The 27,403-nt window shown below is 52.8% G+C and overlaps 2 protein-coding genes across 5 annotated transcripts in view; one reads left to right on the forward strand and one right to left on the reverse strand.

Annotated features, from left to right (window-relative positions):
* The window catches only part of LOC133360162 (calcium-binding mitochondrial carrier protein SCaMC-2-B-like), a 57,675-nt gene extending 33,437 nt beyond the window's left edge, over nt 1-24,238 (forward strand). For all 3 annotated transcript variants that reach the window (XM_061578763.1, XM_061578761.1, XM_061578762.1), the window contains 9 exons: nt 1,290-1,416; nt 4,872-4,959; nt 12,338-12,449; nt 14,354-14,512; nt 14,959-15,111; nt 15,451-15,558; nt 17,032-17,199; nt 19,668-19,818; nt 20,452-24,238. In XM_061578763.1, coding sequence (XP_061434747.1) covers nt 1,290-1,416; nt 4,872-4,959; nt 12,338-12,449; nt 14,354-14,512; nt 14,959-15,111; nt 15,451-15,558; nt 17,032-17,199; nt 19,668-19,818; nt 20,452-20,642 — 1,257 coding nt within the window. In that variant the 3' untranslated portion in view covers nt 20,643-24,238. The remainder of the gene's footprint in view (nt 1-1,289; nt 1,417-4,871; nt 4,960-12,337; nt 12,450-14,353; nt 14,513-14,958; nt 15,112-15,450; nt 15,559-17,031; nt 17,200-19,667; nt 19,819-20,451) is intronic.
* BRD3OS (BRD3 opposite strand) lies at nt 24,197-27,388 on the reverse strand. Of its 2 annotated transcripts, none has more exons than XM_061578795.1 (2): nt 27,269-27,388; nt 24,197-25,162 (listed from the first exon to the last, which is right to left on the reverse strand). In XM_061578795.1, the coding sequence occupies exon 2, from the start codon at nt 25,097-25,099 to the stop codon at nt 24,770-24,772; it is 330 nt and encodes a 109-aa protein (XP_061434779.1). In that variant the 5' UTR covers nt 25,100-25,162; nt 27,269-27,388; the 3' UTR covers nt 24,197-24,769. The 2 variants fall into 2 exon arrangements, with proteins under 2 accessions (XP_061434779.1, XP_061434781.1); XM_061578797.1 differs by lacking the exon at nt 27,269-27,388 and adding an exon at nt 26,917-27,167.
* Between the last annotated feature and the right edge of the window lie 15 nt (nt 27,389-27,403).

A 27,403-nucleotide genomic window follows, 5' to 3' on the forward strand; every position in this document is an offset into this window, starting at 1 on the left:
ATTTCAACCCCGTCCCCGCGTGACGGCTCTCGGGTTGCGTGTGAGAGCACTCCGGTGCAGGTTGTTACACGGTGCAGGTCAGGTCGTGTACCCCAGTGAACATAAACAAATACACGCTAACGACGACGCTAATAATAACGAGCGCATGCACACCGCGATTACTCGGACTTCTCCGCCGGCAAGTTGAGAAAAATCGTTCGTCATCATTGATTGGCAGTGTCGACGACATTTTATCTTTCTCTCGTTATTTTTTATCCAAAATAAATATTTGCCGGGGCTGACCGGTGAAATGCAGGATATCCCAGGAGGCGAGCAGTGGGTGACGGTAATACTTGGCCCGATTTATTATTTTACTACAATTATTATGTTAGTTTCCCCAGGAAAGTATCAAAGACTCTTTTTTTCGATGGCCCTGCCAAATTTTTGCATGATGGAGATGACCGCTGCCGCTGCTGTTGTGTGATCCCAGCGGAGTCATTTGCAAGTGATTCTTCAGCATTGGGATGTGTTGGCCGATACCAGTTGCATTGCGTGTGTGTGCGTGTTTTTTCTCCGTCTATATATGTATATGTATGTTGAACTTTTTCACTGCACGTAGCCAACCGTGCTAATCGGACGCGCCGGGGTGAAGGAGAACAAACTAAACACAAAAAAGCAGTTCTAGAGAAATTAATCAAGATAATATTCTAATAAAAATAATATTAATAAAAAGTGTGCCGTACTTGGCTCTTAAGCCTCACCTTACCATATTAATAAAAAGTGTGCCGTACTTGGCCCTTCCCCCCTCAACCATTATATATACGGAGTGGTAGCTCTTGTAATCTCTCATTTACTTGATACAGCTGTCGTGGCTGTGACGGTTCCACCTGAAGACGGAAGCTTGTGTTGCCTCCGAAACGTCGTGATTTTTATTTTATTTTATTTTTATTAATTTTAATGTTTTACCTACGTGACTTTACCGAAAAAACCTAAGAATATGAATCCTTGCAGTCACGAAAGCTTCAAATCTAGAATTAATCAAGATCATTTAGAAGTTCACAGCTCCAGTAGCTTCCTAATATCAAATTACAGAAGAGCGTTCCAGACGGCCGCCAAAAGCGCGGGACGCGGTGACCACAGCCTTTGTCGGACGGCTTAGCCAAAAGACGCCGCTGCTATTGCGAAGATTTACCGGAGTTCGTGTGACTCTTGGTTCCTTGGCAAGATCCACGAGGTATAGCGGCTCATTTTGTGGCACAAGCACCTGCGTGCGTGTGTGATCGTTTTTCCCGCCCCCTTATTGCCCACAGCAAATCCTGAAGGCCGGTGACAAGAACAAGGACGGCCTGCTGGACTTTGACGAGTTTGTGCGCTACCTCAAGGACCACGAGAAGAAGCTGAAGCTCGCCTTCAAGAGCCTGGACAAGAAGAATGACGGTGAGGGCCGTTCCCCTCTCTCTCCCGCTGGCACGAAGCTCAAATACACCGCACGGGGGCGACTTCACGGAATCCCTTAATTTTTTTTACCTCTTTCTCATTCCGACGACTTATGCCATTGTTGTTTTATCTTTCGACTCCGTTCCGATGACGTGCACACGTTGAATTTCTTTCGCACCGTACGTAGCCAACCGTGCTAATCGGAGGTGCAGTGTCGAGTCTATGGGCAGCGTCGAGTCTATGGGCAGTGTCGAGTCTATGGGCAGTGTGTATGTACAGTGAACTTTTTTCGCACGTAGCCAACCGTGCTAATTCATCGGAGGTGCGGGGAAGAAGGATAACAAACTAAAAACACAAAGCAGTTTTAAAGAATTCAGTTTTCAATCTTGATACGTCATCGGATCGTACGCGTATGCGCACCACCCGCTTCACAGTCGATGTTAAAGATCCCCGTTGCGTCGTTCAGAGAGGCGAAAGGCCGTTGTTGCGTTCCCAGCGTCGCGGTCCAAATTTTAAAAGTTAATTGCGCTTTGGATTACACATGGCAAAATCGGTCCCCTAAGAGCGATCGCGCCAAACACACAAATGTCGTGAATTAACGGAACCTTTCGACCGGATCGCATCAGCGTTCGCGCGCCTATTTGAGCGCGACCCGAAACCTTTTGCATTGTGCTCAATTAAATTACCCTCCGGAATTTTTACTCTTGACTACGTGACTCATCTGCCTGCCAGCTCCCTCCCCCGACTACCGGTGCCGTTCGTTCGCTTGCGAAGCAAAAAAACGCATGGACCCCACTTAATTTAATTAGATTATCACGACGCGTGGCGTTTCCACAGATTGCTGTTCTTTACACCAGGGGTGGTGGGTGGGTGGGTGGGTTGTGGTGCGGGGCGTGGGTCGGTTGTGGGTGGGTGGTACGTGGGTTGCGGTTGTGGCGGTTGTTGGCGGCGCATCGCTTAAACCTGTCCCCACCGCCCGCCGCCGCCGCCGCTCCTGAGTTACGTCCCAAACGACAAAGGAGAGAGACAAGTCCGTGCCTCCTGGTCGCATTAGCGGCCGTTGGATGGTCGGGTAGCTGTAGATTGTCACGCGAGATAAAGAGCTGGGCGCGCGTGCGCGCGAGCACGTACGGAACGGACGAGCCAGAAGCACGCGCGCAGAATCATGGTTCACACAAGGCCGTTAACTCCGGCGACTGCAGCAGAATCGCGGTTCAGGCAAGGTCGTTAACCCCGGCTACTGCACCAGCATCACGCTTCACACAAGGCCTTTAACCACGGCGACTGCATCAGGCGACGATAGCTGTGTGTGTCGGCTGCACTGGCACTGAGCCTCTGCTGAGAACTGTTGGCCCAATTTTATTTAAATACCTCTCCAAGTCGGCCGTGGAGAACCCCAATCCCGTCCCCCCCAATCACGTCCTGTGAGGTTGCGGCGATCGGTGTGGTGTGCATATGCGGCCGTTTTGTCAGTCCGCTGCTGAATGAGGGCCACGCTACTGCATGGCCCTCAATCCGCGTCATACTTCATCACCGTGGTCGGTGCACGTTTACCGAAAACAAGGAGCGTGGTGCGCTCGTCAACGACGCTTTTTTGCCCCCCCCCCCCAACCCCCCGTTGTTCTGACCTCGCGGAAGGCGGTGTTATTACCCCGTGGTGGACAACGGGGGGGCCATGTGCCGGTTTAAAAGACAATGACTTCTGAAGGTCGCTCTTTCCGTCGCCTCTTGCGGAGGGGTGCGCGGGGTGGAATTTAAGGGCCCCCGCCCACTTCCCCTAAACCTGCCGCGGCCGCCTTGTTCGGTAGCCTGACTCCCGTGACCCCCGATCGTCGCTCTTCGTAATTTTTAGTTTTCGGTCATCCGCGCAAATCCGGTTTGAACTTGATTCTAAACACCGCGGCCACGGGTGCTGCCGAATGGCATGACGCGATTGGCTTCCACCGTACCCCTCGGTGTGTTTTGTGCCCTGGGGGGGCCCGGGGAATGGCGACTGGCGCAGAGCAGTTTGCCCCGGGGCTCGGGCGTTTAACGGTGAGATGTAGCGGCAGACGCGGCGGGATCAACGGACCCAACGGCTCGTAATGCATTTAGGGATGCCGTACCTGGGCTCCGTTAGCCCGAGCGGTCACGGGTTTATTAGTTTCCAGTGACTTTGAAGCCGGGTTAAGTGAGGGAAAACAAAAAGACGGACTCGAAAGTAATGGACAGGTGTGCCATTATGGGCGTGTTTTGATGTCGCTGTGTTGACCTGCTAAAGAATTATGGGAGCGACATCACTGGAGGAATTATAGTGGTGCTCCTGACCACGAGTAAAATATATATTCTGAGAAAAACAGCATTGGTAAATGTTCGCAACATCAGAGCTGTTTGTGTTCAATCGTCCTTCAGCAAGGGGTTAACGATTCACGCATCATCATCATCATGATTGTCGTGAAAATATTCCGTTATTTTCAGTCTAAATGGGCCCGTGTCCTCCGCTATCGTTCTAGGAAGTGATGTAGGGCAGCCACCCTCGGCAAAGGACACTGATACGACCGAATACGCCCCCACTAACTGGGAGTACCCACACTTTACCCCACGTGACCTGCCACTCGACTAACTGAGGCCCTACCCGTTCATACGGCTGGAGACAGGAGGAGGGAGCGGTGGGGATTTTTTTTGTTTCAGCTCCGTCGTCCGTTTGTTGTCCTTCCCCCGCACCTCCGATTAGCACGGTAGGCGACGTACGGTGCGAAAGAAGTTGAACGTGCACACACAAACTGCCCTTTCCACACACAAATACGCGTACACGTGTCCCACTCGTCACAGTTTCTTGCCATCAATGACATCAACAATGCGTTAATGCCACGTTGCATTGCCCTAGCCTTTCCAGGAAATGCCGAGCATTCTCCGCAGCAACATTTGAAGACTTTACTTTGTATATTTTGGAGTTTATTTAGTTATAATTCTCGATTTCAGCCGCATCATCTCTACATAACAAAAAGGCTCAGTCCCTTTCACACGCACCTTTACATCATCCGCACCTAGTTTACACAAAGGCTCATTCCTAACAGCGTGCTTCAGCCGCATCGAACCTCACAACAATAATATCCAGGGTCTACCTTGGCTCCTCCCACCCTCAACCAGTATATATACAAATATTATTTCTTGGAATTTCTCTCACTTGATACAGCTATCGTGCTGTGACGGTTCCACCTGAAGACGGAAGCTTGTGTTGCCTCCGAAACGTCGTGATTTTTATTTTACTTTTATTAATTTAAATTTTTTACCTACTTGGTGACTTTACCGAAAAAACCTAAGAATATGAATTCTCGATTATTGTTGCTCAGTAGCTACTATTTTGTAACTATTCATACACGCAGGGCGTACATACATACGTACACACACGCGCGTGCACAAGCGCAACGGCCGCGTTAACTTGGTGGGGCGGTGTGCCGCGTGCGTCTGCGCAGGGCGGATCGACGCCTCGGAGCTGGTGCAGTCGCTTGAGACGCTGGGCGTGAGGATCACACTGGAACAGGCGGAGAAGATCCTGGGAAGGTGTGCTGACGACAATCACCACCACACTCACTACCTCTCCCCCCCCCCTCCTCTGCCGGCTGTGCCCCCTCACCTGCATGTGAAGCGATGGCAGCAGCAAGGGCGTGTGTTCTGAGTGTGTGCTCAAAATCGGCCAGTCATCCCAGTCGGTCAACCCACGGCACCTGCCGGGTCTGTCCCGTGACCTCCTGCCAGCGGGCGTTCGACGGCGTTAAAGTGCAGCTAGCCTGGCACATGCGCCGTGGTGATGTCACCGCCACTTAGTGGCGAATGACGGTTGTTGTTGTTGTATTCAAAATGAGTACCTGGTGCAGTGTGTAAGCATCTCCACTTAGGGAGAAAATGGTGGTCGGGCGTGGTGGTGCTGGTAACCCACCCCTCTCGTATGCCTTGCCGGCCTTCATAGCTGCTACTCGCTAACAGCACTTGCCCCAACAGTCTGTTAAGGCTACACGGGGATTTTTGTCTATGTATGGGGAGCGATGGTGCAGTTGTTAGCGCACGCTGCCCTACGAACCCGGCGACTCTAGTTCGATTCCCGATCGTGGCCAACACCAGTGACGATTATTTGAACCGGTTCTGGACGTCCCCTAGATCGACTTGGCCTCAAATGAGTACCTAGTGTGGTGTGTAAACATCACCACAAGAGAGACAAAGGCGGTCGGGCGTGGTGGTGCTGGCCACCCACACTCTCGCGTGCCGTGCCAGCCTTCATGGCTGCTACTCGCTAACAGCACTTGCCCCAACAGTCTGTTCAAGGCTATGTGGGGAGATCCTTTGCCTTTGGAGTGAGTGAGCAGAGGTCACTTATAATGGGACCTTTCGTAAAGGAATGGGAAATCTGTGAGTGGGTTTGGAGCACTGCACAAACTGCTGCTGGCTCAAACACTAACCTCACGCCTAAAACCGTACTCGCCTTGCTAACAATAACGTTCGTCCTGTCCCCAACATTTACCTTCATACTCGCGTTGACCTCCCTAATAATCCTTCGCATTAGCCATAGCTTTCGCATTAACAGTAACAGCCTTGACAGTGGCATTAGCCCGAACATTAGCTCCAACACGACCGTTATCATTCAATCGGATATATCCCTTAACCCCTTGTCCTCACACCAACCCTCTCCTGACGTCTCTCGGGCGGTAACAACAATTTTTTGAGACCGCGGTTTGACGGGTCATTCGTCAACGCCTGGGCTACGTGCGTTGCTAGTTGTCCCTCTGCCGCTAGCTTGCCCTTATTGTGTTGGTGGCACTTCCTGTCCCGTTAACACGACCCATCGCCCCGCAGCTCGGGCTGCGCGACCCTCGACAGGAAGAGCGTCTCAACTAAAGGTCAGGGCGCGGGGGGGGGGGGTGGGGGGGGCTTTGCCGGCACAAACATCGCACGCGGATGAGCTCCGCGCGTGATGTTTTCCCAAATAATTGCTCGTAAATCCGATGCGCGGGGCAGGAAAATGCTCGTAAGTCTTTCTTGTGTGCCTTGCTAAATCGCCTTGGACGAAAACGGCCGCCCCGGGCCTAGGGGGGCGGGCGGGTGGAGGGGGGGGGGGCAGGAGGTGGGAGACAGAGGACAAAGTGAGGATGTTGAGGATTCTGTCGTGAGTGAGCGATGTTGTTGGGAGTGCACGGCAGCAGTGTGAGAACTGGAGGGTGAGGGTGAGGATGGGGAAAGGCGGGGGGGGGGGCATTCATCCAGCAGTGGATGGATGGCTGCACGATGACGATTATGATGGCGGTGATAATAATGCTCGTGGCATTTTTGTTACGATGATAATTATGGCTTCGTTGATTTAGGACATTAACTTTGCTTCGATCGAGCGATCACAATCAATTATTGCGCCAGTTATACACGCATTGAATCGTGAGTGTGAGATTCTGTGATTAAGAGTTCGTGAGAACTGTACGCGAAGCCTCTGTTAAATCTTAATAATATTTTGTTATGCAGTGGCGCTCATGCAAAACTGCATCTCGCAACGCAGTCCAAGACAACGGCAATAGGATGAGAAACAATAAAATCTTACCACCGTTACACCGATAGAAACAATCCCCAATGCAAACGAGTGATGGTAGTGAACGAGGTGGAAAAGGGGGGGGGGCCCTTTGGCACTGAACCGATACACCCCAGAAATAATGACGAATAATGGAATTGTTCCATGTGCGCGAGCGTGATGTCAGCGTTGACCCCTTGCCACGACGAGTCGAGGGGGGGTCGGGGCGATGCGGGCGACGTTGGAAGCCGATGAGCGAGGTGGGGAGGGGCGGGAAGAGCTGTCTGGCGCACTTCTCTCGGCTTGGGCAACGTCGTTTGTGCAACGGATTACGGCAGAGACGTGTTCTTACGCAACTGAAATTGGGCAAAAAAAAATGTAGTTGGAAAAGTCCAAAGTTTAACTCGTGCCGTAGAGAGAGAGCGCGACAGAGAGAGTTAACCGCAGCGCCTAAAATAAATCTAATAATGCGATCGTAATGTTTCCTTTTATTTCGCTCGGTGCCAATCGCGCGATTTTAGATTTTACTGCGGCAGCCTTTGTCACGTGAGAGAGTGTCGCCGCTCCGCACCGCCATTGGTGCAGCGGTGTCGCGCGCTTTCCAGTCGGCAATCGGTGCCTTCTCTCCGCAATGGCTTCGCCGCAAGCGAGCTGCCGGTAATCTCCGTGGCCGCCCTCTGATACTCATCACACACGCAAAGTGCGTGAGCCACAAATGAACCCACAGTAGTACCTTTGCTGACCTGGTCAAGGAGCGCAAAACGTCACACGAACTGTGGTTATCCTCGCAGCAGCAGCAGCGGCTTTTGATTTGCCGTCGAACAAATACGGTGTTTTTCGATTTAAAGCTTTCGTGACTGCAGGGATTCATCTTCTTGGTTCTTTCGGTGAAGTCTGGCTGCCAGAGGACGGCTGCTTATGGCTGCTTGCGTTGTGGCCGAAACGTCGTGAGAATTATTTCATTATGTTGTATTTTTATTAATTTTTTATTTCCCTTCTACGTGACTTTACCGAAAGAACCAAGAAGATAAATACGGTGTTCACCGCGTCGCGCATTTTCGGATGCGCTTCTGCGACTGTCTGGAAAGCTCTTCCTTCAGATCTTAAGAAGCCACTGGGAGCTTATACACTTTTAAATCATCACCTATGTTGACACACTCGTTTTTTTAGGACAGTTTTTTTGTATTTAGTTTGTTCTACCCCCGGCACCTCCGATTAGCACGGCTGCCCACGTGCATTGACGAGCTTATGTCTTGCAAAATTGTACATTCAGGAGGAGGTGGCTGATTTATTATGTATTTTTTGGCACCCACGTTTGGGATTGATGGGATAGCTTTGGTGCGCGTGTTAATTGGAAGCGGCTCCCGTTAGGTAGGAGGGAACGTTGAGTTGGTTAGTAGTTTTGCCAGCCAGTTTCTCTCCGGCTCTCGCATCAGAGAAAGATGTGCGAACACCCTCACCTCCTCCACCCACACTTCACCTTGTTTTACCCTCATCTCTCTGCCAAGTTGCCACCCTTTTTGCTCTCTACCCCCATGATTCACCCGCTTGTGCAAGGAGGGAGAGAGGGAGGGGGAGGGTCACTGGGTTCTTCTGAACGAGGGGTACTTCATAGCTACTCTGTGTCAGCATCAGAGAACGCCTTGTGCCCGTGTGTGTGTATGTATGTGTGTGAGCAGTAAACGAGAGATTGTGTTTCACTGCTCCAGCACAGGGCCAATGTGAAACCGGGTGGCACTCAAAACGTAGACCGTTTATCGCAGAGGATTCACACGCACAAAGATCCCCCATTTTGCCTGCAACGGACACAGACTGTTGGGGCAAGTGCTGTTAGCGAACATCTAATGAAGGCCGGAACGGCACACGAGGGGGTGGGTGGCCAACACCACGCCTGGCCGCCTTTGTCTCCCTAGTGGCGATGTTTTTACGCATCGCACCAGGTACTCGATGTAAGGCTGAGTCGACCTAGGGGAGTAGGCCCAGGACGGGTTCAGATAATCGTCATTGGTGTTGTCCGTGAGCGGGAATCGAACTCTGGTCGCCAGGTTCGTAGCGCAGCGCGCTAACCGCTACACTGGCGCTCCACACACACACATACACTGGGTAGAGGTCCGGGGACGGTGATTAGCGCGCTGGGCCCGTGAACCCGGCGACCCGAGGGTAATCCGATTCCCGGACACGACCAACGCCAGCGGTGAGCTGTATCTGAATCGATCCCGGTGCTCCCTAAGCCACCTTCGACAGCTCGCACCGACTGGGGTGGTGAAGTATGGTCACACGACTGACACAGAATGGGCGGCAGCCCCTTCGTGAAAAAGTGGTGGGTTCGCAAAGGTCTGTGTACATCGGTGTAAATTTTCGTGTTCAACACACGGTATATGTTGCAGAATAATCTGGCCGAGTGGTAAACTGCATGTGCAGCTATGACTGTGTTGACCATACTTCTCCACGCTGGTCAATTTGGGTTGGTGAAGGTGGGTGGGGGTTGCCCGGGATCGGTTCAAATGCCGCTTGGCACCGGTGGTCGGCTCTGCGTTGTAAAGCGACCTGGAAAAAGGGCGCTTTATAAATCCGAGATAGAATAGGATCAAACCGAGGCAGCCGGGTTCGTGGCAGGGCACGCTAACCACTGCGCCACCGCTCCACCCCAAAATTAGTGCAGTCTAGTGGGAAGTCAGCAGCTGGTCGTCTTGTGGCTCGTCAAAGTAATGTGCAATTTGCATCGCCCTGTTGTAACCAGCAAACTGAGATTAACCCTGCCTATAATAATCATGATCATGCCCAGCTCGGTGGTGAACTGGTATTGGGACGCACAGTGCTAATCTGTATCTGCTTGGTAATCTATATTCACAGATTAGAGGCAGGCAGGTTAGCAGGAAGGGCAAACTGAGCTTTACTCAATTAAGCAGGTATGTAGGGGATAAGCGGTAATTACACACGCAAACACCAACTCTATAAATAAGTACAAGAGTCTATTGAAACAAAGGTAGCTTATGGAAGACCGGATGCTTTCAGGGCTGGTCTAAATAACAATAATGATTAGGACTCCCATCACCTATTGGGGAAACACCCGCAGCCCCAGCTCCGCATAGATACATTAAAGAATTGGATCCCATTGGTTTTACTGCCAGCTCCTGTCTACTTCACAGCCTAACAGCACCTGCTACTCCCCAAGCAAGTCTTTTGTTAAAGTACTAACCAGGCTCAAAGCCTATTTGGCTTCCAGATCTGAATAGACAAAAGAGAAAGCAGCTAATGTCTCAGCCTCTAGATACAAGGGTTTAACACGTGATCAATATCATCCACAACACGGCTTTTTTAATGGATTAGATCGCGTAAATATATAAATGCGTCGTTAAACCCGCCACCACCCGACACAGCCACTTAGTAGGCTTTGTCACGTAAATAGAACGTGCCAATTTGTTACTAGTACAGCAAACCGGGCGTGTTGGAGAGTAAACCCACTACAACACTTACAATCTGAGGACGACGTTTCTCCAGTAATTACATCCAGATAACAACTTTACTCGAAACAGGAAAAAATCCGCGGAAGCTCGTCCTCGCTATCCCGGCCGCAGAGCCAGACGCGAACATCACCCGGGCCGCTCCCGCGTCTTTTCAGGTTTTGGTTTTGTTAATTGCACGGCTGAGCAGGCGCGCGGGGCACGCCGGTGGCCACGCGTCTCACCGCGGCTCCCGGCTGCGTGAATATTGTCGCGCGCGTTGGCCCCGTTAGCGGCAAGAGGTTCCCACGCCCCTTCCTGCTGCTGCTGCTGCTGAACGAGATCATGTTCACTCAGGCTCAAGCCGGACCTTCGTTTCTGGCGACAAACCGAACCCACAAAATAATAATTGATTTGCCGGCGTTCCCGACAAATCGTCTTCGCCGTCGTCATCGTGCCCCGTCGTTGAGAAACGCCGAGGAATGTGCAGACGCGTCGTTCCGCGGGCAGCGATAGCCACCCACTGCTCTTGAGTAACTGCCCTTGAGGAAAGAGGGGCAAGTGGAGGGAAGAGGGGGGGGGGGGGTAGGGCGCAATCGTCGCCTCTGTGTGACCGTGGGGCGCCGCGCCAGCGTGGAGATGCGGCGATGCGAGACGCTGCCGCTGTGCCAACGCGGAGGAGAGGGTTGCGCAACTGGAGCTATTGAACCATCCGCCCGACCGCCTTTATCATTGCCGTTTTCATTTTTTTGTTACAATGCGGAGGTGGGGGGGGGTGTCGGGGTTTGTGTGTGTGTGGTCTCGGCGCGAGGTTCATCACGTAGGAGGGCGGCACGTTGTCACAGATGGGCAAAGTCTGCCAGTAGGGGAGCGAAGTTGCTGTGTGGCTGTACCCGAATGAAGTAATTTTCAGGGTGGTTCTTGGCAAATTTTCGTCGAATAACGTCGCGGGGTCTTTAGCGTGTCGCATCTGCGGTTAACGCGCTCCGGCGGTGTTGACCGAGGTAGCCGCCGGGCTTGAACCGTGAACCTCCCGGAAATAAAAAAGAAAGTGGTTAAAGCTTCACCACTGGGCCTCTGCCGTGTCCACCACCGCCCGTGTGCCTCGACGTTTGTAGAACGATCGGAAGCGGGAAGCACAGTTCTATGTGTGCGCGTTTAACTTGTTTCGTGCCCCCCCGCCCACCTCCTACGCATTTCCCATGAATATGCTAAATTCCTCTTCATATGCACATTCTTTTTGTTAAGGCGCTCTTCTTGCACCTCCAACCCAGTGTATATATAAGCTCCTAGCTTGGTAGTGTGTCATTCTTTACCTGAAGACGGCTGCTTGCGTTGTGGCCGAAACGTCGTGAGAATTATTTTATTATGTTTTATTTTTATTATTTTATTACTTCCCTTCTATGTGACTTTACCGAAAGAACCAAGAAGGTTGTTTCGTGCCGTACGTAGCCAACCGTGCTAATTGGAGGTACGGGGGGGGGCGGAAGGACAACAAACTAAACACAAAAACCAGTTTTAAAGAAATTAGTTTTCAAACAAGATGATTTCTGAGTGCATTGCTCCCAGTGGCTTCCCAACATCGTTACAGAAGAGGGTTCCAGACGACCAGCAGATGCTCATCCGAAGGTGCGCGAATTGGCGTACCATCTTTCTTCAATGGTTCGCCAAAAGCTGCCGCCGCCGCTGCTGCTGCTGCTCCTGCTGCGAGGACGACAACCGTCGTTCGCTTTGTGCCAAGCCTCGAGCTTGTGACTGGACTTGTGACGATGTTTTATGAAATGAGATGGGGCCGGTGGGGGCGCCTCTTAGTCACTTGTCAGATTGCCTCGACGTGTGCGATTGGAGCGATGGTGTCCGTTGATCCGTTGTGACCCGAGCCGGTGGTTCAGATTCGCTAACCCCGTCTTCTCTCCTCATCTCCTCCGATACCCCGACGTGTTTGCAGCATGGACAGAGACGGCACCATGATGGTGGGCTGGGACGAGTGGCGCGACTACCACCTGCTGCACCCGGCCTGCAACATCAAGGAGATCATCGGATACTGGAAGCATTCCACCGTGAGCGCCTTACACCCTGCACGCACGCACACAGGCAGAGATCCACCGTATAGCCTTCAACTGACTGTTGCTGTTAGCGAGTCAACACCTATGAAGGGCGGCACGGCGCACGAGAGGGAGGGCAGGTGGGTGGCCAACACCACGCCCGGCCGCCTTTGTCTCCCGAGCGGCGATGGCGATGTTTATACACCGCGCCTGGTACTCATTTAAGGCCGATTCGACACAAGCGTACAGCTGTGTGGGACCCACACACACAGAACCGCATGCGTGCACACACTCGCCATTAATTTGCCTGGCATGTTGTTCCTGCTGCTGCTTCTGCTGCTGATTATGATGTTGGTGCCGATGGAATTCTACGATAATCTCCGTCTATCTTCTTGGTTCTTTCGGTAAAGTCACGTAGAAGGGAAGTAATAAAATAATAAAAATAAAACATAATAAAATAATTCTCACGACGTGTCGGCCACAACGCAAGCAGCCGTCTTCAGGTGAAGAATGAAACACTGCCAAAACGTTGTGAGAATTATTTTATTATGTTTTATTTTTATTATTTTATTACTTCCCTTCTACGTGACTTTACCGAAAGAACCAAGAAGATGAATCCCTGCAGTCACGAAAGCTTTAAATCGAAAAATGTCTGTCTAACCCAGGCGTCGACAAACCACGGGCTCGCTCCGGAAGCCGCGTGCGGCGCTTTAACGGCCGCCTTGTGACGTTATTTTTTACGGACCACCACCGTCTCGTATTCAGCACCACTGCGACTCTTGAAATTTTGAGTTTTTTTATTTTACCGATTTCGAACGAAAAAAAAATTCCACTTTGTTTTGCTTGCTGGCGACCTGGCCGAACCGCAGCTGCTCTATGTTGGTGTCGTTTGTTTGCATTCCCCCGCTTCCTTCACCTCTCCACCCCGCTCCCTTCTCCGCTCCGATGTCTGCGTCATCGTCGTTCTCATCGGCGTCTCTGCCGCCTTCTTGTTTCGGTCCCCTGGTCCCCCCTGGCTGGGCCGTGACCCCGGTTGAACCCCCCCCCCGCCCCCCTTTCCTGCCTCTGTTGCCCCGCTCGCTTCCTCGCTCCGCGTATGTCACTTCCCCGCGTCGAACCGACGCCACATTCCACCCCGCCTCCTCCTCCTCCTCCGTCTCTCTGCCAATTCCGCCCTGCCTCCTGCTCCCACCTCCTCCATCTCTTCTTACTCATCTCTGCCTCCACATCCTCCTTTTTAAATCCTTTATATTAAGTTCACTTGCTTGCGCGCTTACGACCGTGCAAATCTTTCGGTCGTTTTTTAACCCACTTCCCGTGATCCAATCGAGCTGACATTTTGCAAAAAAATTTTGCTCAATTTTAAACTTTTTTAGATTTAATTACCAATTGCTTAATGATGGCAGGCAATCATCTGACCCATAGGTGGCAGCCATCTCAAGCCAGAGGACGAGAGGACTCTAGCCGCCCGTTTCAAAGACCAATGTGGGCTGGGTTGTGGCCCATTGAACACGCATATAAAGGATTTATAGTGAAAAACTTTGTTTTTACGGGTTAATTTTTCTTCATTTTAAAAATAAAATATTTTTTATTCCACATCCTCCCTCGTATTATACGTTGCGACATTCTGACGTTTTGGGGAGGGCTCCTCCTTTAACTCTCCATCACCTCCTCCTCCTCTCTTCTCACTTTTCTCTGCCGCCTCCACTTCTTATAACTCTCCCTCACCACCCGCTCCATCTCTTCTAACTCTCTCCGCTGCATCCTCCTCCACCTTCCCGACTCTCCCACCCACCTTCCTCCGCCGCTTCGCTGCTCGAAAAGATCTTCACGGCTCATCGGATTCCTCCCAGGACAAATAAATATTTCTGACGATTCTGATTTGCCGCCTCGCCCCCCCCCCCCCCCCCCCCCGGCAGATCTTGGATGTGGGGGAGAGCCTCTTGGTGCCGGACGAGTTCACGGAGGAGGAGCGTCTCACGGGGATGTGGTGGAGGCAACTGGTGGCAGGCGGCGCTGCCGGCGCCGTCTCACGCACCTGCACCGCACCGCTCGACCGCCTCAAGGTCATCATGCAGGTGAGGAGAAGCAAGATGAGGGGGTGGGGGTTGGGGGGGAGGTGCGTAAGCGGCGCCGTAGAAATCTCGGCGTTTGTTGTCGAGCCGTCGAAAAAATATTCCGCCAGCAGTGGCACGAGCGAGAACTTGCAGGGCTGCGCCTTCACCTTGTTGGCGAAGGGGTGAAGGTGCCTGCGGGGCCAGCCGTGTTCTGTGGGCTACCGTGCTAACTGGGTGATGTGCGTCTGCGTGCGCGTGTGTGTTTGTGTGCGCGTGTGTGTTTGTGTGTGTGTGTGTGTGTTTGTGCGTGTGTCTGCGTGCGTGTGTTTGTGTGTCTGTGTGCATGTGTCTGTGCGTCTGCGTGCGTGCGTGCGTCTGCGTGCGTGCGCGAATGTGTGTGTGTGTTTGTCTGTGTGCGCCTGTCTGTGTGCGCCTGTCTGTGTGCGCGTGTCTGTGCACGCGTGCAGGTTAAGGCATCGCGCTCGAACAGCATCAGCATGGTGAGCGGCATGAGGCACATGCTGCGCGAGGGGGGCGTGCGCTCCCTGTGGCGCGGAAACCTCGTCAACGCGCTCAAGATCGCGCCCGAGTCAGCCATTAAGTTCATGGCGTATGAGCAGGTGCGTGAGCGTGCCCTCGTGTGTCCGTGTGTGCCCGAGTGTATGTGAGCATGCCGGCCTTCGTGGGTGCTCGCTAACGGCACTTGCCCCAACAGTGCGTTCAGGCTATAGGAGGGGGGGGAAGTTTGATTTTTGTGAGCGTGTGTGCTCGTGCGTACGTGTGCGTGTAAGCGTGCGTATGTGGAGAGTGGCGGTGCAACGGTTAGCGCGTCGCTAGCACTGGCGAGAGACCCGAGCGCGATGCGGTCCCACTCTCACGGCCACCAAACGTGGGGTTGAAATGGCGACCCAATCCATGCACGTGTACGATCTTTCTTCTTTGTCGTCCTGCGCCCACAGATCAAGAAGCTGATTGGCTCCCAGCAGGAGACGCTGGGCATCCAGGAGAGGCTGGTGGCCGGGTCGCTCGCTGGCGCCACGGCACAGACGATCATCTACCCGCTCGAGGTCAGGGTTCACCCTGGCACACGCATGCACACACCTCACACACGCACCTCGTACACGCACACACCTCACACACGCACACACCTCGTACACGCACACACCTCGTACACGCACGCACCTCACACACGCACACACCTCACACGCACACACACCTCACACGCACACACCTCACGCACGCACCTCGTACACGCACAAACCTCGTACACGCATGCACCTCACACACGCACACACCTCACACACCTCACACGCGCACACACCTCACACACGCACACACCTCACACGCGCACACCTCACACGCGCACACCTCACACACGCACACACCTCACACGCACACACCTCACACGCACACACCTCACACGCACACACCTCACACACGCACCTCGTACACGCACGCACCTCACACGCATGCACACCTCGTACGCACACACCTCACACGCACACACACCTCACACACGCACCTCGTACACGCACGCACCTCGTACGCACACACCTCACACGCGCATGATATGTGGTGTACGAGGTGTACACCACATATCATGCCCCACGTCTCAAGTCCGTCCTATACACCCCACTTACCCCACTTCCTCATGTTCCACATACCTTGCACATACTGCACATACCTCCACACGCCCACCTTGCACCTGACCCCCACCACGCCCTTCTCACTGCGCACCTCTCACACACACAAAGGTTCCCCGTATAAACATAAGACTGTTGGGGCAAGTGCTGTTAGCGAGCAACTATGAAGGCCGGCACGGCACACAAGGGGGGTGGATGGCCAGCACCGCGCCCGGCAGCCTTTGTCTCCCTAGTGGCGATGTTTACAGACAGCACCAGGTACTCATTTGAGGCTGAGTCGACCTAGGGGAGGCCCAGCACCGGTTCAAATAATCATCACCGGTGTTGGCCGTGAGCGGGAATCGAACACTAGCGCAGCGCGCTAACCGCTACACCACCGCTCCCCGTTCTCTCACACACTCGCACGCACCACGCCCCACACACCCAGAGGCCAGATAGCACAAAAAATATTTATTGATGATATAATCGTAATACTCGTTCTAACTGGTCACGCGTGCCGCACCCGTGACCTCGGCAGCAACGGCACGCACACACATACACGCGCGCACACACGCACGCGCACATACACACACACGGCGCAGGCTGGCTGTCTCCACACCACCAGCGCAATCCCCTCCCCGCCGCCTCGGTTTGCCACGAACCGCCGTTTGCCCGTGACCAAGGGCTCGGCGACCAAAATAACGAGAAGAGACGTTTTTGTTTTCGAATTCGGTAACAAAACAAACAAAGTCGCAATGCCGTTGTGGCGAGTACGAGACGACCGGTGGTCCTTAATCAATAACGTCACGAGGGGGGGTCCTTGAAGATCCGCGTGCGGATTCGGAGCCGCAGGTTGCCGACCCCTGCCCCTTGACCAACTCCCTCTCTCTCTCTCCCGGCGTGTCCGTCTGTCCGTAGGTGATCAAGACGCGTCTGACGCTGGGCAAGACGGGCCAGTACCGCGGCATGGTGGACTGCGCCAAGAAGGTGTTCCGCAGGGAGGGCACGCTCGCCTTCTACAAGGGCTACGTGCCCAACATTCTGGGCATCATCCCCTACGCCGGCATCGACCTGGCCGTGTACGAGGTGAGGGGACCCCGCACAAATCCGGTCTCGCACGACACAACGACAACAACGACAATCGTAACAATAACAGCGACGACAACAACAATGACGACTTAGTGGCGACGATTTAGGCCACGTGAACTGTCGAAGACCGACTTGCCGGAGGTCACGTGACAGACCCCCCCCCCCCCCCCCCCCAGGTGCCAGGCGTTGGCTGACGGGGGGGGGATGACTGATGTGACGCGCACCACCTATTGCGGCGACACACCGCACATGCACGCGTATGCGCACTCTCGCGCGTAGCGTATTCCAAGACGAACCTCTTGACTTACCACACGCCTTCTAAAGAACCCGCGGAATAAGCGAAGAGCGGCGTAAAGGTGCGAGTGCAGGCCGGGGCACGGCTCGTACAAACACGCTGCACGCTGATACGCAGGAGCTGATACACCGCGTGTTGACACACAGAATTCATTCGCATTAACGTCGAACGCAAGCGCAGCTTCGTGCGTAACAGTAATAATGTTTGGGTCGAAACCGCCGGCACGCTGCGCATGGTCAGCATCGAGTCTATACAAGCTCGCCTTAGAAGAGAGAGGGGGGGGCGGGAAGCCCCCCACTCTGGTAGAAACATCACACAGCACAATAACCTGTAATCCCCTCGCCCCACCCCGGCATCTGCAATCACGAGCCCACCAGAGGTGGTGGACACGCGGCTAAAATAATCCTGGGACGCTTTTGGGTAGGGAACGATATGACAAGGGGATAAAGTGACGAGAGGGGGGTAGGTGAGGTGGGGGGAATGTGATGAGTGCCTGGACAGGGACGAAAAGGGAACTCGGGGATGCGGCTGTAAACCAAAGGTCGCAAACGGGTTTTGATTCCTTACCCGTACCCGGCCGCACCAGGGTCGCAAACGGCTACCCGTACCCAGCTGGGTACGGGTATCGGGTAGGGTACGGGTATCGGGTACCCGGTTGCGACCTCTGCTGTAAACACAGCGGCCGCCAGTAAAAATGAAGCTCCCGCACGTGCGGCATTGTGAACGTCCCGATACTGCCAGTTCCCGACCGAACGCGGGCTCTCAAACACGTGGTCCCGTCCATCCGTCTGCTCGATGTTTGGAGTTTGCGGTGCCTCTCTCTCTTTCTCTCCCCGTGGTCGCGTGGATTTTTCTCCGGGTCCTCCAGTTTTTCCCTCCGCATGTAGAATTCACATCGCGCGTTTAGAGTGTGTGGCTGGTGCTATACAATGCCACGCGATGTTGCAAACCACTTTGTTGAGCTGTCATTTGTGATAGCCAGGGCCTTACCTGGTAAAATAAAAATTGTTTGGTTGAATGTATTATTATTTCAGCTGTGGGAAGAAACTGGGGAATCCAGAGGAATCCCATGTGGAACAGATGTAGAACATACAAACCGGTTTCCCGAGATGGGATCCGAACCCAGGCTCCTATTTCTGCGAGGCACAAGTGTTAACCACTGCGCCATCCTGGCGCCCTTGACAGAAAGTCAATTGCCTTGGTGCTGACAAAGAGTTTGAGAAGAGCGGCTGATGATGAGAGGGTGGCTGTTTCTGATATGGCAGGGATATTGAGAACACAGACCAATGATCAGTGGCTTCAGCAAAGACTGTGACGGTAGTAGTAGAAGTAGTAGTCGCCGCAGCAATGAGGAGAACACAGATGAACCATGAGCGAGTAGTTCGTGTGATATGCATGGCTGTGGCAGAGATGCACAGAGGAGACGTTGACAGTCAAGGTTGACGGTAGTAGCCATAAAAAATTAACCCGTAAAAACAAAGTTTTTCACTAAATCCTTTATATGCGTGGCATCGGTTATATTTTATTATTCATTTCTGTTTTTCTTGAGTAAGAGTTTCATTTTGATCACATTGGTATTTTAAATTAAATATGAAAAAAAAATGTCCTAAAAAGTGGAAAATTTAGGAATTTTTTTTCACGAAAATAAATTGTCACGCACAACGAGTCTGTGTGCAAAATGTCAGCTCGATTGGATCACGGGAAGTGGGTTAAAAAACGACCGAAAGATTTGCACGGTCGTAAGCGCGCAAGCAAGTGAACTTAATATAAAGGATTTAAAAATAGCAGTAACAGATGCAAGAAGATGTATCAAATTACGATGCGTGTTTTTTCATTTATTGAGAGGGTGGCTGTTTATGATATGGCAGGGATATTGAGAACGCAGACCAATGATCAGTGGCTTTAGCAAAGACTGTGACAGTAGTAGAAGTAGTAGTCGCCGCAGCAATGAGGAGATTCGTTATGGGCCCAGATGTGAGCTGTTCTCATCACGTGTATAAATCGGCGCTCCGCAGGCCGTATGCGGTTGGGTTTGAGTTATCCGTTCAGCGTAGAAGAGTCGGCCAAAATCCACTCTTCGGCGAGGGGGCCCCCCTCCCACACCCTCGCGAACGGCGCTTTGTGCGATCGCCGCTGTGACGCCCGTTTCCGCCGTGCCTTTCCCCGGCAGACGCTGAAGAACGCGTGGCTACAGAGGCACCAGTCGGAGAGCGCCGACCCCGGCGTGCTGGTGCTACTGTGCTGCGGCACCGTGTCCTGCACGTGCGGGCAGCTCGCCAGCTACCCGCTGGCGCTCGTTCGCACGCGCATGCAGGCCGCCGGTAAGACGCGCCACCACCATGCCTGCGCATGCACACGGACAGATGGAGACGCACAGAGACATTTTATGTGTGTGTGTGTTTAACACACACCTGAATTATACAGGGTGCTTCAAAAAAATGTTAACACTTCTGAGAATTTGCTATAATACCACAAAAATGTGCCCCTCCGATTTCTGGAGACCACCTGGAGAAGATTCCAGGCACACCCATAGACTCACACTGCCCATAGACTCAACACTACCCATAGACTCAACACTGCCCATAGACTCAACACTGCCCATAGACTCAACACTGCCCATAGACTCAACACTGCCCATAGACTCAACACTACCCATAGACTCAACACTACCCATAGACTCAACACTGCCCATAGACTCAACACTACCCATAGACTCAACACTGCACCATAGACTCAACACTGCCCATAGACTCAACTTTGTCCATAGACTCAACACTGCCCATAGACTCAACACTGCACAATAGACTCAACACTGCCCATAGACTCTAGACTGCTCCTCCGATTAGCACGGTTGGCTACGCACGTTGCAAAAGAAGTTCCACATAGACACGTACGTGTCCCGCGGGGTCTCAGACTCGGCTAACTGTTTGCGTTTCCCCCTCCCCTCACCGCAGCGTCGATGGCGAGCGTGGGCGACGCCCCCGTCACCATGGTGGGTCTCTTCCGCTCCATCGTGCGCCAGGAAGGGCTGCTGGGCCTGTACCGCGGCCTTGCGCCCAACTACATGAAGGTCATCCCGGCCGTGAGCATCAGCTACGTGGTCTACGAGAACCTCAAGCAGGCGCTCGGGGTCACGTCCAGATGAGACTGCGGCCGGCGACACAGTCACTCGCTCGCTCGCTCGCTCAACTCTCCTTCTTCCCGCCGCTCCACCCTGGGGGTCCGTCCGTCTGCTCCGCCAATGCTCGTCAGCCGGGCGGGGTCACCGCAGGTCGAAGCGGGGGAGATGCGGAGAAGGCGGCGCGGTTATTCCGTCCCGATGGTGTCGTTGGTGGGAATCTCGCGGATCGTGGTTGGGGATCGATCGGGGCAAGGCGATCACTCGTCGTGGTTACCGATGCACCCGTGTTGCGGACAGCCATCTGGAGTTCCCGATTCAAGAATGCTTTCTTCTCTCGGTCTCTCGACGCATCGGTTCATGTAGCGCCTCTAGTGGCTGTGGCGGGGAGGGTTTGAGGACGGTGGTGGATCTGACTGGAGAAGAGGCAGAGGGGGTAGAAGCGGACGGGGAAAGAAAACCTGCACCCCCGCACCGCACGCGGCGTGTGTGGCTGGTGGCGTAGAAGTTTTTTTATGTTCATGGGTTCTCTGTAAGTCTGTGCAAGTGTATGCGGGCATCTGGGTCTGTGCAAAGATGTGTAGCAGCGCGCGCGAGTCTCTCTATGGGTCTCCTCCGCACGTGGATAGTTTGACCCGCGTTGCGTCGCAGTTTGTTTTCGGCCCGTAACACGGACGCGTCGTTACACGCCTGCCGCTTGCAGAAAGACGACGATGACGTCGGCAACAGTGATCGAGGAGATCCCAACGTAGGGAGGGCGATTTCGACAAAAAAGAAGTCCCAGCGACGATCGATTTTTCTCCTCGCCCTCTCGCTCGCTTGCTCGCGCCGGAGAGCGGGTGGAGATGGACGCCGCTCCTCCGACACCGCCACCCAACCACCACCGACATTTCACGCTTCCGCAGAACCGGCCACCGTCGTATCGTATTTATTAATCCCCCACCGCACGCGCACGCACACGCACAGACGCACACACACACGCACGCGCCCTCCCCACCCCCGCTCCGCTATTGTTGGGCCGCCTTTTCGTCGTCGTCCTTAACTTTATTTGCGTTACGCGCGCGGCATATTTATTTATTTAATTTAATTAATCCCGCGGCCGTCCGCCGTTTGTTGTCCGCTCCTCTAGAAGCCAGGCAGCGCGAGTTATTATTCTAGTTTTTTTAAATATACATGACGAGTGTTTCTTGGCGAGAGATTAACAAGAAGGGAGTTGGGCGGCGGGGTAGGGGGGGGGGGGCAAACGCGCGTGTCTGTCCGTGCGTGCGTGTCTGTCCGTGCGTGTCTGTCCGTCCGTGCGTGTCTGTCTGTCTGTGCGTGCCTGTCCGTCCGTGCGTGTCTGTCTGTCCGTGCGTGTCTGTCTGTCCGTGCGTGTCTGTCTGTCCGTGCGTGTCTGTCCGTCCGTGCGTGTCTGTCCGTCCGTGCGTGTCTGTCCGTCCGTGCGTGTCTGTCCGTCCGTGCGTGTCTGTCCGTCCGTGCGTGTCTGTCCGTCCGTGCGTGTCTGTCCGTCCGTGCGTGTCTGTCCGTCCGTGCGTGTCTGTCTGTCCGTGCGTGTCTGTCCGTCCGTGCGTGTCTGTCCGTCCGTGCGTGTCTGTCCGTGCGTGCGTGTCTGTCCGTGCGTGTCTGTCCGTGCGTGTCTGTCCGTCCGTGCGTGTCTGTCCGTCCGTGCGTGATCTTCGTGACGAGCACCGACCCTGCTGTGGCCCGTGGGAGGGGGGTTCGAGGGGGTTGTGAGGGGGGAGTGTTGGTGGTGCCCCCCCCCCCTGCCCCCTCCCCGGCATCACGGCGTCGCTTCCATTCCTCGCGTCTCTCTCTGCGCGCCTCCCGCCGGCCTCCCTCGGTCAGTCGTCGTTGGGTGCTGGCGGGGTTTTGAAGGAAGAGCTGCAGTGACTGGGGAGGGGGGGGGGGGTGCCCGCTGTGTTTTTTTACCCCTCTCCCCCCCCCTCCAATACGAGCGAGCGAGTGAGTTTGACCCTCGTGGTCAGAAGGCAAAAAAACAACCAACGGTTTACGGCCGACGGGGGCAACGTTTCGAGCGAGCGCCCGGCCCGTGCTGCAGTTTACACTTTGTTGGAGATGTATTTTTTTAGCGTGTCGCTTGGGGTGGGGGTTGGGGGTTGGAGGGGTGGGGGGGGGGGGTAGGGGGGTAGGAGGGGGGGGTGCCCCCCATCGCCGCTGCACGCTGGACTTGGGAGAGTTTATTTCAACTTTTTGCCGACGTGCATCGCCGACGCAGTCAACTTGCGATGAGGGGGACAAGCCCAGGTGAAACGAACGCAAGGAAGGCGACACAAACTTCTCGTTTTACCTGCGGCGAGATGGTGGCGAGATGTTAACTACCTCGCCTGGTATACAGGAGGTCTCGTGGGTTCAAGCCTGATGCCTGCTGCTGCTGTATATTTGGAGTTTGCGGCGTCTCTCTCTCTCCCCCTCTTTGTCGTCGTGTGGATTTTTTTTCTCCGGGTGCTCCGGTTTTTACCGCTCGACATTTAGAATCGACGTAACGCGTTCGGAATATCGACGTAACACGTTCAGTGTCTTTGGCTGATATAAATGTATGCTCTTTGGTTCTTTCGGTAAAGTCACGTGGGTAGAAATGAAACAAAATAAATCACGACGTTTCGATCGCAACACAAGCGCCCGTCTTCAGGTGAAAATTGCGATAGTCGCGATGATGTCTGCTGCCTTGAGCAGCACGATGTTTGCTGCCTTGTGAAGCGTCGTGATTCATTTCGTTTAATCTCTACCCACGTGACTTTACCGAAAGAACCAAAGAGTATGGATTCCTGCAGTCACGAAAGCTTCAAATGAAGATCGATTAAAATTTCCACACGACGACGATAACCAGGTTTCTCCTGAAAAATATCTGTAGCTCAGTTGTACTTACACCAGCTAAAACAAGTAAACCCATAAAAACAAAGTTTTTCACTATAAATCCTTTATATGCGTGGCATCGGGGCGGCTAGAGTCCTCTCGTCCTCTGGCTTGAGATGGCTGCCACCTATGGGTCAGATGATTGTCTGGCAGCATTAAACAATTGGTAATTAAATATTTTAAAAAATTTCCCCCTAAACAGTGTAAAATTTGGGATTTTTTTTCCACGAAAATGCATTGTCACGCACAACGAGTCTGTGTGCAAAATGTCAGCTCGATTGGATCACGGGAAATGGGTTAAAAAACGACCGAAAGATTTGCACGGTCCTAAGCAAGCAAGCGAACTTAATATAAAGGATTTAACAAAAAATATTCGTAAAGTGTTTTTATAGAACGCAGGGTGGCGAGCGTATCACTATTCCCATTCCTTTATTTTCGTGGTTGGCGGGGAGACGCGGATGGAGACGCATTTCGATGTCCCGGGTACCCCCCCCCCCCGAACCCTGCGACGTTGGAAGTTGGGGGGCTTGGTGGGGGGGGGGGGGGGCTGTTATTTATTGTGAGCGAGCGACTTGTCCGTGGGTCGACCTCGAGGAGAAGGGGGGCGTCGACCGACCAGCGAGCGTTGCGTTGAGCTCCTGGCCGCTCCGCGCACGTGAACAGGTTCGCTGCGGCGTTTCATATCAGTGCTCACTGCGATGAGAAACTTGACTGTTTATATATTTAATAAAGTTCGTTTTTGTTTCGCACGCACGGCGTCCCTGCCCACTCTGTTGTGTGAATGGCATCGCTCATTCGCTGAGCGAGTGGACCAGCGAGCGGGTGTGTGGTTGAGTGAATGAGTGGTTGAGTGATTGAGCGAGTGGTTGAGTGAGTGAATGAGCGAGTGGTTGAGTGAGTGAATGAGCGAGTGGTTGAGTGAGTGAATGAGCGAGTGGTTGAGTGGATGAGTGAGTGGATGAGTGAGTGGTTTTGTGGTTGCGTGAATGAGTGGTTTTGTGGTTGCATAAATGAGTGGTTTTGTGGTTGCGTGAATGAGTGGTTGAGTGAATGAGTGAGTGGTTTTGTGGTTACGTGAATGAGTGGTTGAGTGAATGAGTGAGTGGTTTTGTGGTTCCGTGAATGAGTGGTTGAGTGAACGAGCGAGTGGTTAAGTGGGTGGTTTTGTGGTTGAGTGAATGAGTGGTCGAGTGAACGAGCGAACGCATCTTCCCCACCCCCCAACTTCAAAGTTATAAAAATCCACGGTGTGTCCCCCCACACCCCAAAAAACCCGCTCGTCACATGAGGCTGCACACTGCGGACTTGGCGGGGTTGGCCCCAGCGGGCGGGCGGCCCCGCACCAGCACGGCCTGGTTGCCCCGCTCGCCCGTCCACACGCCGCACTTGCGCACGAGGTAGCTCCCCTCCAGCTGCGCCCGGCTGGACGTCGCCTCCTCGCGCCGCTGGCGCTCCCAGACGAGGCGGCTCGTGTCGCGGTACCGCGTCCTCGCGAACTCCTCGGACGAGGCGAGGGCCGCCAGGGGATGGACGCGCCCGGGGTCGCCGGACTCGTCCCACGTGTCGCTGGCCGTGGTGGTCGCGGTGGTCGCGGTGGTCGTGGTGGTCATCCCCCTTCGCCGGCGAGTTTGGGAGCAGTCGCCGCACCGGTGGTCGCCCCCGTGTCCTCCCGGCTGTGAAGTGGAAGGGCACAAAAACCAGTGGCGGATTATCCTCGTAGCGCCACAAGTAGCTGCTTATGCAACGGGCCCCGCGCTAAATGCTTTTAAGCTATCGCATTTTATTGTACCATCTATGTCACTTTACCGAAAGACCCAAAGAATATGAATTCCTGCAGTCACGAAAGCTTTAAGGGACAGGACAACATCGAATAAGCAGAGAAACGAATTCTCGTAGCCTACCACAAGCAAAAAACACACTGCCCATCGGTTCACATTGACAAAGCAAAAGCCTTTAAGGGCGGTCGTGAGTGCTTCTTCTTCTTAACCTGGGGTGCACGCCACCACCTGGGTGCGTGAGATGCCCTTTCTGAGGGTCGCGAGAGACATAGACTCACACAGAGAGACATAGACTCACACAGAGAGCCATAGACTCACACAGAGAGCCATAGACTCACACAGAGAGCCATAGACTTACACACACCCAGAGACTCGCACAGAGAGCCATAGACTTACACACCCAGAGACTCACAGAGACAGAAACTCACACAGAGAGCCATAGACTTACACACACCCAGAGACTCACGCAGACACAGAGACTCGCACAGAGAGACCCATAGTGTAGTAGTGTATAGAAGTGTATAGTGTAGTGTATAGTGTAGTAGTATATAGTAGTGTATAGTGTAGTATATAGTAGTGTACATCAGTGTATAGTGTATATAGTGTAGTGTATAGTGTAGTATATAGTGTAGTAGTGTATATTGTAGTGTATAGTGTAGTAGTGTATACTGTATAGTGTATTAGTGGAGAGTAGTAGTGTATAGTAGTATATAGTGTAGTGTATAGTGTAGTATATAGTAGTGTATAGAAGTGTAGTAGTGTATAGTGTAGTAGTATATAGTAGTGTATAGTAGTGTATAGTGTAGTATATAGTAGTGTACATCAGTGTATAGTGTATATAGTGTAGTGTATAGTGTAGTATATAGTGTAGTAGTGTATATTGTAGTGTATAGTGTAGTAGTGTATACTGTATAGTGTATTAGTGGAGAGTAGTAGTGTATAGTGTAGTATATAGTAGTGTATAGTAGTGTATATTGTAGTATATAGTGTAGTGTATAGTAGTGTAGTGTATAGTAGTGTATAGTGTAGTATATAGTAGTGTATAGTAGTGTATAGTGTAGTAGTATATAGTAGTGTATAGTGTAGTGTATGTTGTAGTGTATAGTGTAGTGTATAGTAGTATATAGTGTAGTAGTGTATAGGGTAGTGTATAGTAGTGTATAGTGTATAGTAGTGTATAGTGTAGTATATAGTAGTGTATAGTGTATAGTAGTGTATAGTATAGTGTAGTATATAGCATAGTGTAGTAGTATATAGTGTAGTGTATAGTAGTGTAGTGTGTAGTGTATAGTAGTGTATATTGTAGTATCTAGTAGTGTATAGTGTAGTATATAGTAGTGTATAGTGTAGTATCTAGTAGTGTAGTAGTATATAGTAGTGTATAGTATAGTGTAGTATATAGCATAGTGTAGTAGTATATAGTGTAGTGTATAGTAGTGTAGTGTGTAGTGTATAGTAGTGTATATTGTAGTATCTAGTAGTGTATAGTGTAGTATATAGTAGTGTATAGTGTAGTATCTAGTAGTGTAGTAGTATATAGTAGTGTATAGTATAGTGTAGTATATAGTATAGTGTAGTAGTATATAGTAGTGTATAGTGTAGTAGTATATAGTGTAGTCGTGCTAGAGTCTGCCGCCAGGGAAACGGACCTGTGGTTACCGCCACAACTCAACACGCATTCTCGCCACGACAAAGCCGACTGAGTGACGACAAAGAAACGACGTTTCGCGACCACCCACTCGCCTGTCCCAGGCGCAGAGGTCGCAAACGGGTTTTGATTCCTTACCCGTACCCGGCCGCACCAGGGTCGCAAACAGGTACCCGGCCGTACCCGTACCCTACCCGTGTACCCAGCCTGGTACGGGTAGGATACGGGTATCGGGTACCTGATTACAACCTCTGAGATGAAGCCACGTTGCAGGCGCGGGTGGGTTGATTCTAGGAACTTGAATTGTGAGAAGAGACAAGACGTTGGGAAATGAGTGACAAACGGTGACTCACCAGTGACTCACGGCCTACCCGTACCCGTACCCGGCCGCACCAGGGTCGCAAACGGCTACCCGTACCCGGGTACGGGCACTTCCACAGCCCCAAGCGATAGGGGAGCTCGGCAAACACCAAAACGCGTTTTTTCTA

This window comes from Lethenteron reissneri, chromosome 67, assembly GCF_015708825.2.
Source record: "Lethenteron reissneri isolate LAM-NWPU_2019-01 chromosome 67, ASM1570882v1, whole genome shotgun sequence".
Taxonomy (NCBI): Eukaryota; Metazoa; Chordata; class Hyperoartia; order Petromyzontiformes; family Petromyzontidae; genus Lethenteron; species Lethenteron reissneri.

Bases quoted from the DNA above. Each gene is read 5' to 3' on its own strand.
- BRD3OS (XM_061578795.1), bottom strand. From the start codon at position 25,099: ATGACCACCACGACCACCGCGACCACCGCGACCACCACGGCCAGCGAC.